The 16137-nt window shown below is 34.3% G+C and overlaps 1 protein-coding gene across 1 annotated transcript; it reads right to left on the bottom strand.

Moving 5' to 3' along the window:
- Nucleotides 1–2197: 2197 nt before the first annotated feature.
- On the bottom strand, nt 2198–8768 carry LOC120539177. Its single transcript, XM_039769006.1, has 5 exons — nt 8433–8768; nt 4880–5043; nt 4152–4262; nt 3198–3325; nt 2198–2822 (listed from the first exon to the last, which is right to left on the bottom strand). Exons 1-5 carry the CDS (start codon nt 8567–8569, stop codon nt 2694–2696), a joined length of 669 nt encoding a protein of 222 aa, XP_039624940.1. The 5' UTR covers nt 8570–8768; the 3' UTR covers nt 2198–2693.
- Between the last annotated feature and the right edge of the window lie 7369 nt (nt 8769–16137).

The raw sequence follows: 16137 nt of genomic DNA, 5'->3' as shown, positions 1-16137 counted from the left end.
GGATGCAAAGCAAATTGTTCAAAACGCAGCCTCAACATCTACTGGCTATAACAGAAGTCCATGTTTAAATGAGACGATTCCATTCAAACTTTTAAATTTGTTTTGTTATGTTATTGATAGAAATTTTGTATTTGTTGTAGTTGAATTTCAGTCATTTTCAAATTGACAGGATTTGGCTCATCATAAAATAAGGGCAATAAAAGTTAAAGTTTTACATTTCATTAGGCAATATTTTATCAGAAAAATGAAATAGGAAAAACTAAACATATTTTATATGACAATGACACAGTATTTCAAAAACACTGAGATTTAAATGATGAACCAAATTGTGTACAAAAACGTAGACAGGAGAAACATTTTAAAAAATAGATAAAATGACCATACAAGGCACAGAAAAGATGTGGTAAGTGTTTGATGACTTCTGACAAGGAAAGTTGAATTGAGCCAGGGTTTTTTTTTTGTCCTACCAAATTTTAAGCATAAATCAGAAACGCTGATGGATCCCAGCTGCATGAAGTTAAGAAATAATAAATCCACCATATTTTTGACTGGTAAAACTAACTCATGGACTTTTAAAGTATATTTCCACTTGTCCAATTCCTTCAGAAATATTTATCCAAAATATAAAGTTTGATTTGAAAATTAATTACCTTAAATTTGAAACTCAGTTTATTTATTCAATTCAAAACATCTCTTATTATCTGTAGCCATTTACATTTCTACTTTATGCACATAAGAGGTTATGGCAATCCATGATCCAAATTTGGGATTATCAGAATTAGAAAGAATATGTACTGTATAAATGCTTCAAATATATATTTTCTTGCTATTAAATGACAAATTCATAGTCAAAACAAAATGTGTATCTTAAATTATTCTTAAACTTAATTAATGACATTTAAGAAATCTGCCAGATTAAATGCTCGACTAAAATGCTCTTTTTGGAAAATTATAAATCTATCTTTATTTGTAACATCTTTGATTATAATTTGAGTTTTAGAAGAACCTGTGAGCATATAAATATAGACTTTGTTTTAATATAATAATAAAGCAAACATCAAAAGTAATTTAAAACCTCACATTGCATTAGTTTTCTTTACCACTGAAAGGTTTGCTTTGAACTTAATGAAAACAAACAGCATACGAAAACAGAGAGAGAAAGGATGTCATCATGTTTTGTGCTCCTTGTCATCTTTGCACCACTCTTTCATGTGACAGTTTCAAATGTTCCAAGCCAATTCAAATGTGTTGCTTTCGGGATTATGAAGAAAATATAAATAGACATTATGTTAATGGAAACCACACTATTTTTTATTTTGTTTTGATCCACTAAGTGACTTTAATGTTGCTTTTTACTGTATAGTAGCTGTGATATGCCTGGCTGGTGCTCTTGAAATGACTAACACAGATAAAATGGTCAACTGTTTGGCTTGTAGAGTGATGCATGTGCTTTCTTGGTTACACACAGATGTCATTTATATACAATGTTTACTTTTGAGCAAATTAAAATATATTCCAGAATATTTCCATTGAGCTTTGTAATGCATATAGCAAGTATACATTGTTAGAAAGTATTTTTATAAGCAGAGGCTGTGCAGAATAGTTAGTTGATTACAGAATATATAACATTTAAATTATGGAATAAAGACAAAATTGGGTATTGTATTATGCGTAAGTGGGGTAATGGAGTCACCATCTTTGTGTCTTTACCTCTTTCTTACTGTGTACGTAATTTATACCTGCCGGTTTACTAATCGTTCAGTTTGTCTTCTTCTGTATCTGTCTTCACAAATACATGACATTGTGAGTATTTTTCTACTTTTCTAAGAAAGAATAGCATAGTCTATCCTTATCATGATGAAAAGACTTACAGACTGATTGATTTTCTCTGTCTAATAGATAGTTAACTTCTTGTAAAGAAAAAGCAAGATATCATTGTCTTTAGCAGCCAACACAGTATAATTCTTACTTACCACTTGAATAAAAGGTTAGCCTTGAAATGAAAAGACCTGAAACAGCTCTCATATTTTAAAAATATAGGGTGTTCCAGATCTAATTATGCAATTTTCTTTATGCTATAACTTAATAAATTTATTACATAGAAAATCACCCAAAAAATCCCAGACCATCGAGAAGTATGTGAATTGATGACATGAAGAATCGTCTTCGTGCCGAAATGGAATCATCCCCACATAAATCAAAGTCATCCAGATGGTCTGAATCTGCATAATTAGATCTGGACCACCCTATACAATATCTCCCATATGGTCTAATATTGAAAAAAACAGATAATTCTACATTGTCAAATATTTTTGAAAGCACACAAAATCAAGGAATATGAATGAATAAGAATGGAATTGTTTGGTAAGAGAAACTCTAGCCATCTAGGATTTTTTCCCCTTTTTATTTTTATAGATAGTTATAGCTAAGCAGGTTAAACAATGCATGTAAAATGCATGCTGTAGTGTTATATTTGCAAATATACCAATGATTTAAAGATAGCAGCAACATGTATTGATTGTTTTAAAAAGTGACTTCAGAACAGTTAGCATTTGAAAAATTCTTTGACAAGTTTCTGAGCCAAAAACAAATCCAAAATATTTTTAATTTTAGATTTAACTGTATTCCATTAGAATTGGTTTAAATCTGCATTCGATACTGGACAAGAAAAAACATGAGTTGAATAGTCCCCTTCAGTCAGCTTCTTCATGTTTGACACAGCCACACTGCTTTGGTATGGGCACAGTGGTGATGCCTAAGGAATAGTTGTCATTCACGTAAATGAACGGGATCCACGCGGTCACCGAAGTGCAGCAACTGATCTGAAAAGTCAATTTAGACTTTATGTTAAAGAGGTCAGCTGAACAGAGATGCTCTATGTCTAAAACATTCTACAGTTTGTATTCACGCTGATGTTTTAGTTTTGAAATCAATTTATTTTTACACAATACTTTACGCATTGTTAACCTACAATGGCTGTATAATTAAAATATGGCTAAAATTATACACACCATAACTTTCAATAAAGTAAAGCACAGTAACTCCATGCGATATGTAAATATACAAATATGCTGTACATATTTAGATTCTAAGCATTGCGTTGTGTTCAACAATTGTACATATAACATATTAAACAATTATAACTTTTTTATTTTAAATAACTGCTCTTATTTATTTTACTATTCATAGTCCTTTACCTTTGAAGAATATTGTTTTCCATAAACTTTGCATTTCTTTGTTGTCCCTCCCTTAAGGTCTTCACAAGTCACGCATTTTGCATATGTAAACTTTTCAGGGTAAATAATCCATGAAGTCCATCCAAGATCTAAAAGGAAATAAAGCAAATATATTGGTAAAGATGTCATTATTAGTATGTAATTATTACAAATATTGATGTAATTACAGAATGTCATAGTCAATACAAAAACAACACAATGAACATGAGATGATGCCTAGCTTTACTCATCTGCCCGTTTGTCTTGTCAGATTTTAGGTTCCCTGGAAGCAACCGCCTATCATGGAGATATCAGGGCACAATGTACACAACCTGCATTCACGCACTCCGTGGCAATTTGCAGATAATCAATTTAGAATGGAAGGAAAATGGCTGGGGCAAAACATGCAAACCACACACAGGCAGTGACTGGGCCCAGATTCCACTGCTCTGGTGCTTAAAGTCAGAAGTGCTGCACCACCACACTCTTTCTTGAATTAGCTTTATCTGAGCACAATTTTTGTGCATATATTATTGCAAATCTGAATTTTGTGAAAAGCAGAATATCAATAAGTAAGTACAGTATACACATTCTGTTACTATTTATTCCATATTTGATTTTTACCTGTAAAACATATTAACTATTTCATGAAGAAAACTATAAGAGGATAAGTTATTTAGGTAGTATATGTAAAGTAGCTTAATGGAAACTGACTTCAATCTCTGCATTTGGTCAGTGGAGCCAACCCAGGGTGTGCTGCCTGTAGAAACACACTCATGTATACACCTACACTTACTAGGCAAATGTACAGACGAATGACTGAAAATACATGCGTTTGGGAACAGCCATTGTTGTTGTTGTTATTACAACTGGCAGTTTGACTATGGAAATGGATATAAAGGTAAATATCTATAGAATGGCACCAGACATTTCTACCTGTAATGGAGACATCAGCCATGATTTGACAGCAATGAAGTCCTTCTTGAATCCGCTGCATTTCATCGTTTTCTGTGTTATTCTCATGTAGTTGTTCTGTTTTATTTTTTCCTACAGCATGAAAATGTTGAACAATTTGATATTTTTATGCTTTTATTCCCAAAATCGATATATTCTCATGCAAAGAAAAGCACAAATCATTTTTTATGTTTCATAAGAATTTTCAGTTTTTATAAACCATTAAATTCAGGACTGGAAAGCTAATAAATAAATGGTGCATACATGACATGTGTGAAGAAAAAATGGTTACATATAAATATGGAGTACCAACATCAGTAATTAAAACAAAGTAACAATTGTAATTGTGAAATCTGTAAAACAATCTTAGAATTATTTTTTGCACTTCATTACAAATGTTTTTTTTTTTTTTTTTTATAAATATATAAATACGAGGGACGCTCAAAACATTTCCGCACTTTTATATTTTCATTGGAAACAGTGAAGGCAGGAGGAGTAGTAAATGGGCACTTAAAAGTTGGTACGACGCAGGGAAAATTTGCATGGCAAACGAAGGTGACTATGTAGAAAAGTGTTTGTAATTTGTTTTTGAAATTCTTAATAAATAGGTTAAAAAAAAGGTGCAGAAACTTTTTGAATGTCCCTCGTATATTTGGAGATGACTCCTGATAACTGTTTACTTTTATGCAGTAATGAGAACAGCCACTAACCTTTAATAGGCAACACGCTGGTCATATTGAGAAGGTTATTGAGGCCCTCCCTAATGTAATCCCTCACCATGCTCATGTCTTCATGATCGACGTCGGGAGCACACCTGATGTTTAATGCTTCAAGCAGCATTTCTTTGGCATGTTCAGTTTGCTCCTCTTTGCAGCTGTGAAGAATAAATGCAAAATAAAATACACAAGGCAGTGTTCAAAATTAAAATTATTTTGTTATATTGTCAATTTTCTTCTTCAACAAACAGGTTTCTAAAATTACATATTCTTGAATCTGTATTTGTTCTTTGCAAACTAGTACATTTCACCCATAAAAAATACACTTCGAAATTTTCATCTCTTGAGTTCTATAAACTTTTGACAAACTATCAACAAAATGGCAGTTTTGAATTTTGATCAAAGATATCTTGCTATTTGGCTTATTCTTTCTCAACTTGATTTCTCAACTGTTTTCCCCTGAGGCTACTAGTGTTATGCATGTATTATTTCCAACTCTGGCATGAACTTTTAAGAAGGCTTCTCTGACCTAAATAACTTTGTCTTTGCAGTATGTCAATATATTCAACCAAATATAGAAAAAACAGTAAATGAAACCATTTACTTGAAATTTGTTGTCACTATATCTTGCTAATTTTGTTACATTGCACGTTGTACTATTTTTTTAAATTTATTGAAGTTAAAATAACCTGTGACTAAAGATAAGTATAACAAATCAGAAAAGACTGTTCAGCCTCCAATAGCTAAGTTGTTCCAATTTGTCTTCCAAGTACTTTTAAAAATGATTAAAGTTTTGGAATAAAGTGTTAAATAGCTGTTATGAAGCTACATGTTCTTTGCTTGTTTTTAATAGGAAGACTTTTTCAATATAAATCAATTTTTCTCATTGTAAAATAGGCATAGTAATTCAAATATGTAAAAAAATGGGGAAAATATTCTCATTAAGCAAATGCAAAAATTATTGTTTAAAAGTATTGATTTCTTTTCACTTACTGCACAGGGTGGTCTGCTTTAAAGCATAGTTATTACAATGTTTATTTCTATGATATTCAAACATATTTTGCAATTAGGACAGCATATGGAAAAATCAAAATAATTTAATTATACTTAGAACATGCATTAGAAATAAAAACAATACTTAAAACTAAGCTAAAAATATAAAGTAGTAAACTGAAGTAAAAGTGTTAACACATTAAAAATTAGATGCAGAAAGTATGTTATTTACATAGAGAATGTGTGAAGATAAATTTTTTAATAACAAGTATCAAGATAAAAAAAAATATTTGTTTTTTTTGATGAATAGACACAGCAGGTGCATTTGTAAGAAAAGAACCAGGATGGATTTTATAGCTACTGCTAATTATTACTGTAGCTACCAAAGGCTTAGTATTGTGTATGACATTATGCCATTTTATTTCAGACATTTCATTATCAAACATACATAATAAATAAACTGAAGAATATTTAATAAAGACAGTGTTGGTTTTGCAAACAGCTAAAGTTGTTCTTTGGTTCTGAATTTGTTGTCTTCCTAACATTAAGTATTAATGGAATGAACAAATCAAACAAATATCCTTAGCAAATATGAAATGAAACATGAAAGAGCGAAAGATCGTTGGGTATTTTATTTTTAATGAGGAACAAGACCTGAAGGCATATGAAAAAAAATATACTGCAGAAGATTCTTCTACTTGTCCAACTTATTTCTTTGATCAACTTATGTTGTATCCTGTAGAAAATATAAACCATTATAAAAGAGCTGTCATTTATACTCTTCATATTTTGTATTAATCCATCAATGCCATAAACCTATTTATTTCATTATAGGTGAGCTAAACCTCAACAGAAATGAGTACAAGGTAGAAAGTAACCCTGGATGGAATAACACTTCATCGCAGAGCATACACATATACACCCTCGTCCATTCATTACAACTAACATTAAAAGCATAAGTTTGGGATTTGGGAGGAAACTGAAGAATATGGGAAAAGTTAGTGTTAACAAGGGGAGCCAATACAAATTGACAAGAGACAATGAGGAAGCTGTGAGGTAGCAATGTTGACAGCTAAACCGGAATGCAACTCAGATACAGCCCTGTGCATGCAATATAAAAAATACACAATTAATGATCAGTTCTAACATAAACTGATTTATTATTATTATTATACATTTTATATACATTTTCATGCAGTTGTAGCTTGAGCACAGTCTGTGTGCACATCTTATGGTACATCTGTTTGTTTTTGCTCCTGGTGCTCTGGTTTGCTTCCATACGTTAATTGGAAATTCCAAAATGGCCCAGTATGAGGAAGTTTGGGTGCCTGAGTGAGTGTGCCATGTTACGAAGCCGCGTCTTGTGCTGTACAGGGTTTGTTCCTGCCTGTATAACAACTGTATTAGAAAATATGTGTTCAGAAAATAAATGAAAGAGATTCCCTTCTAGAAAATAAAGAGCTCTTGACTGTTACATTTTTCCTGATTATTATAATAAAATAATACAATGAAAGGGAGGGTTGCATGTAAATGTATTTTATTATATTTAATATAATAAATCAAATGTGCATGTATTTAAATGAGTTAAAACATAATTAATGTTGACATTGAATATATATATATATATACACAGTATATATATATATATATATATATATAAATATATATGTACAAATGTACATATACTGTATAATGGTTTCTTTTATCAAGCATTATATGAGGGTCAGATTCAGCAGTAATATGTGGAGCATTGAAATACTCCACATATTATAAATCATTGAGAATACACATTAATTCAAAGGTAGAACTATAGTCTCTTTTTAGTAAAAAAAGATTATAAGTAATGTCAGAGTTGGCAGAACATCAAAAGGCATGTTGGTTCAACAGCAGAAAAACTACCAGCATAGCAAACAATATGTGCCACTATATTCTAAGATTAACTTAACTGCTAAAACATGTTCAGTCCAATCACATTACATGAAGCTTTTATATCATGGCAGGGCACACACATTCTTTTATAGGAAGCACGCAATCAAGTAATAATGTTTTAAATGATTAAAGATAACATTGCAGACAAATGTTCTTGTAGGTGTTTTGATTTATGTATAGGCGTTTGGTGGAATTCTATAATTTTTAAAAAAAATCTTCAACAGTTTTTAAAGTGAATTACTTCTTAGCATTCTTATTCTTCAGAGTCAGTTACAAAAATAAAACATTATAAGGTAAAATAGCACATTACTGTAAATGAATGAATTCATTGTGCAATCAGTCTATACCTTATTTTTAGTAAAAAGGTATGAAAAATCAGTGGGGAAATGGTATATTAATCAGGCTAAAGATGGTCATCTTTAAAATGCAAATTTTGACCCTTGCAGTTCACTTTTATTGTATTATTCCTCCTGCTGTTTCATAATGTATTTTTTTGTAGTATAATTAGTATTTTAGTTAACAGTTACACTTAACTTGTGAGATACAAAATGCACTCTTCTTAGTTAAATTTCAACAAACTGTTGATACTTTAAAAGGTAACAGTTTAACAGTCATTTTCACTTACCTGGACATTGCCATCTGTGAGACACGGATTATTGAAGAATTATTTTTTTCCACATAGGGGTCTTCAGTGGAAAGTAAGACAAATGCCATTTCCAAGTGAAAGCAAAAACAAAATAATACAGCCCCAAGAAAGAACATCTTCGAAATGAAACCAATTCACAAAATATCTGCCTAAAGAAAATATTTTTTCCTTCAAAATGAGCGGCAAGTAATTAATTTCAGGTCTGATTTGAGTAAAGAACAGAACTATGTCTATTTATAAGTCTTTGTTGAAATGTTAGGGGGAGTTGATGTCCCATATAATGGCTCAGTTGTAACTGAAAAAGCAAGTGTTAGTTGTGGCAGGCAGGCAGCATGGGAAACTTGTTTTATCTCTTACAAACCATGCTGACCTTGGGATGTTTTACATTGTTTTCCAGGTCCAATAAATGTGAGATGAAGTGAAATGGAGAGGGAACACTTTGTTTTTTATCGAAGGTCCCAGGGAGTGTCATCACATATCCTGCATCTTCGGTCTAAGGCCTGATAAAGTGTAATAATGCAGCAGGTGTTCAAAGGGAATGATTGCTATATAGTGAGGCAACTGTAATGTAGCCTTCATTTTCCTTCCTTGTAATTCCTCCAGACACAGAGTATTACATATATTAAGGTCACCGTTGCATAGTTATTTAAAGGCTGGATTTAAACCTATTGACCATTTGCAAAGTAGGCCAATCATTCAGATTCTCATTTTTCATGACTCTCACATAACATTCTGCCCCAACCAATTTAATATATTGATTATTGTTTCCTCATACTCTAGGATAACTTCTTCTTCTTCTTCTTCTTTTGTCTGCTCCCATTAGGAGTCACCAGAGAGGATAATTTTTTTCCATATCGTCCTGTGCTCTGCATTATGCTCTGTCACACCCATCACCTGCATGTCCTCTCTCACCACATCCATAAACCTTCTCTTAGGCCTTCTTCTTTTCCTCTTACCTGACAGCTCCCAAAATACCCAGCATTTCTCTCTGCACATGTCAAAACCAATGCAATCTCGCCTGTCTAACTTTGTCTCCCAACTATCCAAGCTGAGCTGAACCTCTGATACACTAGGAGACCTAATTTTCCTATATCAGTTCTCTGACATAGGTATTGTTCTTAGGTGTGCTCGATCTGTGAATATAAGATCCAGTACACATACATGCAGTACATAAAATAAAAAACTAACCAAGTTTGCAAGATTTACTCATCTAAAGGATATCACAATTATGTAGCAGGTGTCCTGTCAAAGTACTTTTGAATCCATGTATGTGTCTCAGACCTTCTATTTTCAGCAGCATATTCTGTACATTGATTTATCACGGTCTGTTCTGTTTTCCTAAAACTTTGTTTGCATAAAAGGAACACTGTAAAGGCAAATTAGAAAATACTTTTGCTAATAATGTGCATCTCGATATCCATAACCAAATGTCTCTATTTCTCTAAAGAATTTCTAGGGGAAATATAGCAACGTGCATTCAAATGAACACCAGTTGTTTCGTCAGTGATGGTATGATTCCATATCTTACTGCTCATATAGCTCTAGATATGGTAAATTCAACAGAGCACATGATCGACAGGATAGGCAAACTTCAATGACTCCTCATATAACCTTGGAAGGAGAAAAGGTTGGTCCAGTGTTCATTGGTCAGGAAGGAATCTTCACTGTTCTTTCTGAATATTACATTTAGCTATTGGGTGGAGTCTCCATTCCACTACCCTGGCACAAGGCATTGTCTCCATGTTAATGCAGTCAAATTAGCCCTACCATGTCCTTAATTTCACACACATCTGTGGCTTGGCCATAACAGATATTTTTAAATACCTTAGTGACCCCAGTAGGGAAAATTCGCCTAACACCAACTAATACAGGTAGGTCTGGCACAGTCTCCTTTCAGGAAGGCACATTCACCCTCTTTGAAACCCCTCTAGGTGTTCTTTCCATCTCTCATTAACATTGCCAACAGCCTGTTTTTCTTAAGTATTCAAACGTTTGCCAGAACCTCTTCGATACCATCATATATTGTTTTGCATGACCTCACCCAATGTCTCCCACTCACAGGCCTTTTCTTAGTGACTACTACAACTTCCACCATATTGACCTGCAGGGTCCACTTAATTAGAGTTAAAGATTCCACCTGATGACATTGCTCATCTTTTTTCTTCAACATGACCTCTTCTTTAACTGCTGTTGTCCAACAAAATATTCTCGGATTTCTATCATGGAAGGCATTGATCAACGTTTTGCCACTGGTCCTTGTAGCTGCCTTTTCTACTTAAGTACTGAAGAGGGTCCATTCAGACTCCATATACACAGCATCACCAGATATGCCGAAGGCATTTTTTCTGTAGTGTGAATTTAATATATTATGAATAGGAGCATCTCTTAAGTATTCCTAGTACACCCTGACTACCTATATGGGATTTCCAGCTCTGTCTGTTAAAGCTCTTTCCAGTTCACCAACAACTGGTTCTTCTGTTGGCAACTCTTTGCCTGAGTGTCTAAAACATATAACCTCAGATCATCTGACACAATTACAAAGATGATCATTGGCCTTTGGCACAATGTTATGCTCACGAGTGGTGTTTGTTATGGACGGTCCATTACTAGCATAAAAATCCAGTGACATCTCATCCATAACTAATTCTGGAATGTTTGTCATGTTCCTCTTGAGCATTACAGTCTCTGTGTTAGAATACAAAATCAATAGTTTGTAGCGGTCAGTTGCCACTAAGATTCACACCGTCAATGTGACGGTGATTTATTTATTTTACTGGAGGATTACCAGGGACAACCCCAGCCTTGGAACGACACACACACACTCACACTACAGAGACCAAAAAAAAAAACACAATGGGAATTTAAACGTTAAAAAGTAATTAACGAAATAAAATAATCTAACTGCAAACAATAATACCTCCCGATCCCTTCGGCGATTTTACATTTAACATATAACACAATAAACGCACATCAAAGTCCATGAAAAACCCAAACCGGGTGAAATGAGAAGTGACGAGATTGAGTCCAGCGATCTGTATGTAGAAAGGGAATGGAAAACACAGTCCTACTGGTAGGTGCTGAAAATATGACGACAGATGGATGGTTCAGGAGCACTCCTTCTTCCGGGAAAGCCAATGAATCCACACACAGTCCTCAGTAGACAGTAGACAGGTAGACAGACGATCCAGACCCCAACAAACAATACAATCCAGGACCCAATGATGATAAATGGCAGAATTAACGGCAAGCAGTCCTGCAGATATATATAACGCACCAAACAAACAAAACAAAACTTTTTTCCTCTTTGACACCTGCCCTCCTTTTAAACCCCTCTGGCCACCTTTGACCCCAACAGCCCCTGCAAGGACTGCTGGGAGATGCTGTTCTAACTATTAGTAGCATTGCTACAAGTTTCTACAATTCAAAGCTCTAAATTCAGTGTCCAAATAATCTGAATAGTTTTTAGGAGCATACAAAATTTCCCATTTTGCAAATCAAATAAGCACTGAGGCAACTCTCTCATCCACTGGTACTAGTGTATAGCACCAGCGCTCCAAAACAATCTGGGCCTCCCTTATTGGCAAACTACAGAGTAAGAAATAGACCACTCATGATTGGAGACAACCTGTTCTACTGTAGATCCACAGTTGTGTAGTCCAATAACATCAAGCTGGTATTTTTTAACCACCCATACAAGCTCCAACTCCCTCCTGCCAGAGATGTTCCTTAACATCTCAAAAGACAGTGCCAAGGTTTAGTACTTAAGGATCTGTCCCATTAATGTGTCTCATATGACTGTAATTGCACCCGACCCACAAAGATAGCATTGTAGGTACTGACCCCACATACAGGCTGCATGAATCCTCTTCAGGCTAAGCCCAGCCAGGCTCCAGCACTCCCAGGCTCTGCCCATGATGTGAGGAATGGTAACCCTACTCTAAAAAGGTTTGAATAAATTTGTTACAAATGATTATGCAGTTTTTATTTAGAAAATGCTATTTGCCTGGCCCCCGTCTTAGACTAGTTTTCTATGGGTAGTGTTAGAAGAAACACAGTACTTCTGACAACATAGCTCAAGTATCATTTAGGCACACAAGACCCCCAACCTATGTTTAAGATTGATGGAGGAGATAAAATCATTTTTCTTTGGTCCATTTAAGATGTGATAGCAAATATTACAGCTGCAATTACTGGGTTTGACTTACTATATTAATTGACTGTCAAGTTGCATCTTGTCACTCAAGGTCATGTTCTATTGGTTTTAAATTACTAAATAACATTCTTAGCTCTGTCTTAAACAACATAAAAAGGACTATTTTATCCAAACGGTTTTAGAGATTATTACTTGTTGCCACATTTTCTAACACACTGACTGGAAAACATGCTACTATACAGGTCATAAAATGAATAATTCCAAATATCATATATACCTATGTATCTGTTTTTTTTTTTTTACATCATAGACCATAAGGTGCTACTGATTCAGCATGAGCAGGAACACTCAATAAAACTGAATAAAAAAAAGTCAAGTGTTGGCGAGATATGAAGAAGGCAGATTCACCAGCGTTTATGTGTCAGTTTTTATCCCTCCAGATCAGAGAATGTCCAGTTCCATTGCCTCAAAACACCACTCACATCTGCAGTTATTCCCAGTTTCAAATAAAAACTAACAGCGTCAGGGCTGTAGTATGTATCGTGATCGTGACTGAGAGAATAAAACTGAAAAAAACGGTAACCTTTACAAGTACTACTGTATAAATGTACACCGTCTGTTACAGACGTAAACCAAATTATGTGTGTACTATATAATATTAACAATAAGAGTAGCTCACTACTGAAAACGGCAAATATAGAAGGCAGTCAGGATTGAAATGGAGACTCTTGATTACAAGTCAGCAAATCTTACCACTACGCCATGGAAGCTGTTGTCTTATCCTTGAACCTTTTGTGAAAGTGTTTATTTGATCTTTGGACTTCAGGCCTCACACATTATATAGATTATGCCAACATTCTGTCATTTACTACTAAAATATGAAAAACGTTTCTGTTTTAACAATGTGTTCACACAGATTATTGTAGAAATGGAACACACATGAAATGCATGTGCTCCAAATAATGATCTATTTTTTCCACTCTAAAACTCCAGCACTTCACTCCCAGATAATCAAGGCATGTGCAGGAAGAACTTTGTGCGCATTCTGCGGCAGTAGAGGGATGGAATAGCAGGCAGCTTGATGCTTGTCTTTATCCGCACATTTACAGGACAAAAGACACTAACGGACAGGTGCGAAGGGATTTAAGGTGGGCCGGATCAATGAGTTTTTTCGTAGGCTCTGGTAATTCTAGTGTTAAGTGCACATGTCACTAGTAGATCAGTGTGTCCATGTTGACACAATGCTTATTGGGGCATAAGAACACATAATCCATTTTCAAACCTGCTTAATCCAAGGCCAGTTTAGAATTGGCAATTTACCTGACAGACACACAGTAGGGATATGGGATTATAACCCAAACAGACATTGGAAAAAAAGGCAAAAGCCACACAGACAGCAAAATGCCTAAGATATTAAACAATGACACTGAATCTGTGTGGTAGTTGAACTTACCAGTGTGCTACCATGCCACCCTGGACTTATTATAAGAATGCCCTCCAAGAGGGCCATACATATGAGTTGTGAGATAAGCAACTGAAACTGAAGCCAGGTATGTCACAAAGGGTTGGCTGCAGTTGCTCAAGTCCCTGCCACTTTTCCCTTAATTGGCACAAATGCCCTTTCTCCTGTTAGAACCTACTTGATTGCTTCCAAACACAACTGTTAGTCTCCTTCTGCATTCTGCATTCTAAGAAACAGAGAAAAAGCAGGGATAAGCAATGTGTTTTGTTAAAGCTAGACTGACAACTGCTTAATATCTCATTTTGAAATAAAATATGGTCAATGATAATTATTTCTATTATTTCCACAAAAAATAATAAGTACTGTATAATAAAAGTGGCCCTGCTGACCATTCTGTTTGTAGTCATCATGATACACAAATTAGCTGTAATTTCTTTGTACAAGCTGTGCATATTTACTTTCATAATAACACTTGTTTTTTTGTTAGCTTGTTATGAATTTAGGCCACTGCCCACTGTTATGGATTTATCAAATAACATTTTCAAAATGCACAGCATTACCTGACTACCAATTCAAATACATTGTAGTACAATGTTCCATTAGTATGAGTATGGTTGCGCTGGAGAGTGTTGGAAAATATATTACCTATTGGTGACTCATGTGTGTGGGTCAAGTATTTGTCTTGCACCCAAGGTAATAAATTAGATAAACTAACAAACCATAGTTGAGGAAAGTGTCAACTCTATGTAGTTTTAAAAGAAAATGTACTACACAGTAATCTACTGTGCCTTTTTAAATAAAAGTTAAAACTATGATCATTCATCTTCCTAAGTACCTTAACAAAATAACTATAGAGACATAGGTAGAACAAGCAAGCTCCACACAGCAGCTGTAGCACAACTGTGCTGTCCAAATACAGTGTACAATATATACAGAATGTATTTTTTTCAAGGAAGATATTTCACTTGCAATACCTTTATAAAACACAATTTTTTTCATGTACTGTCTGTTTGCAGTTTTTCTTCTGGAACTTATTCAACAAACAGCTGCTCAGGTGTTGTTAATGTTCATAATTATTCATGGCATTGTTGCATTCAGTAAAGAGCACAAAAATTATTATTTCAAATAGAATGTCTTATGACATTCCTAAATTAGGGGGGATTTGGATGAGACAAATAGTAACATTTCCATTTAATATGGCCATAAAACACATCTTAATACAAAGCAGTTATTCCTAACTGAAATATATCTGAGCGATCCCACCCTGGATATCTGTTGTGCACTTCTAGGTGAAAAGCTTCATTTTATAACACAGGATAGAAGCATATGTATGTTGACTAATTTTGTAAACCCAGTCATCAGCCGGCGTACAGCTCTGTACATTACTCAATCAGATACAGTAGACCACTCTGTCCTGTTTATCAGGCTGTGTGTGTCAATGCTGTTTAAAACATAAATAAGAGACCTTTCTTAATATTATCTGTCTTGAAAAGACCCTTACATTCTGCATTAGACAGTTCTATTTTTATGAAAAGCTCTTTCCGCTCATCTCCCTTACATTAAAGTTTCTTCCTTAAGTAACAAATGAGGGGACGACCTTCAGCCATCAAGTAACACCTGCAGCACAGATTTCCTTTTTTTATGTAAACTTCACATTTTTCAACATATTTAAAAGAAAAAATCTGGCATTGGCATATTCCATGAATAGAAAAACATTTTGCAGTTGCAGTGCCCTTGGAGTGTAATGAATATGGGCCATTTAAAAAACAGCAAATGTATCAATCCACTGCACATTAAGACCAAGGATATTAATATTTAGTGAGTGAACAAACCTGCAGGTCCTCTCTTTATCTTTTTTTTTATAAAAAAAATATTTCTGTGAGCCGCAGAAAGTGTTTTTACATCTTTTATATTAGTTTCTATGTGGTGAATATAAAATATCCAATTCATCTCTCCATCCATTCACTTAGTTTTCTGTACTGATCCATCCAGGTAAGGGACACAGAGCTTATCCTAGCCGTACAGGGTGCAGATACCTAACCTCGGACAGGGTGCCATTTCATTTTAGG

This window comes from Polypterus senegalus, chromosome 11, assembly GCF_016835505.1.
Source record: "Polypterus senegalus isolate Bchr_013 chromosome 11, ASM1683550v1, whole genome shotgun sequence".
Taxonomy (NCBI): Eukaryota; Metazoa; Chordata; class Cladistia; order Polypteriformes; family Polypteridae; genus Polypterus; species Polypterus senegalus.
This window is presented reverse-complemented; position numbering and strand designations above follow the sequence as displayed.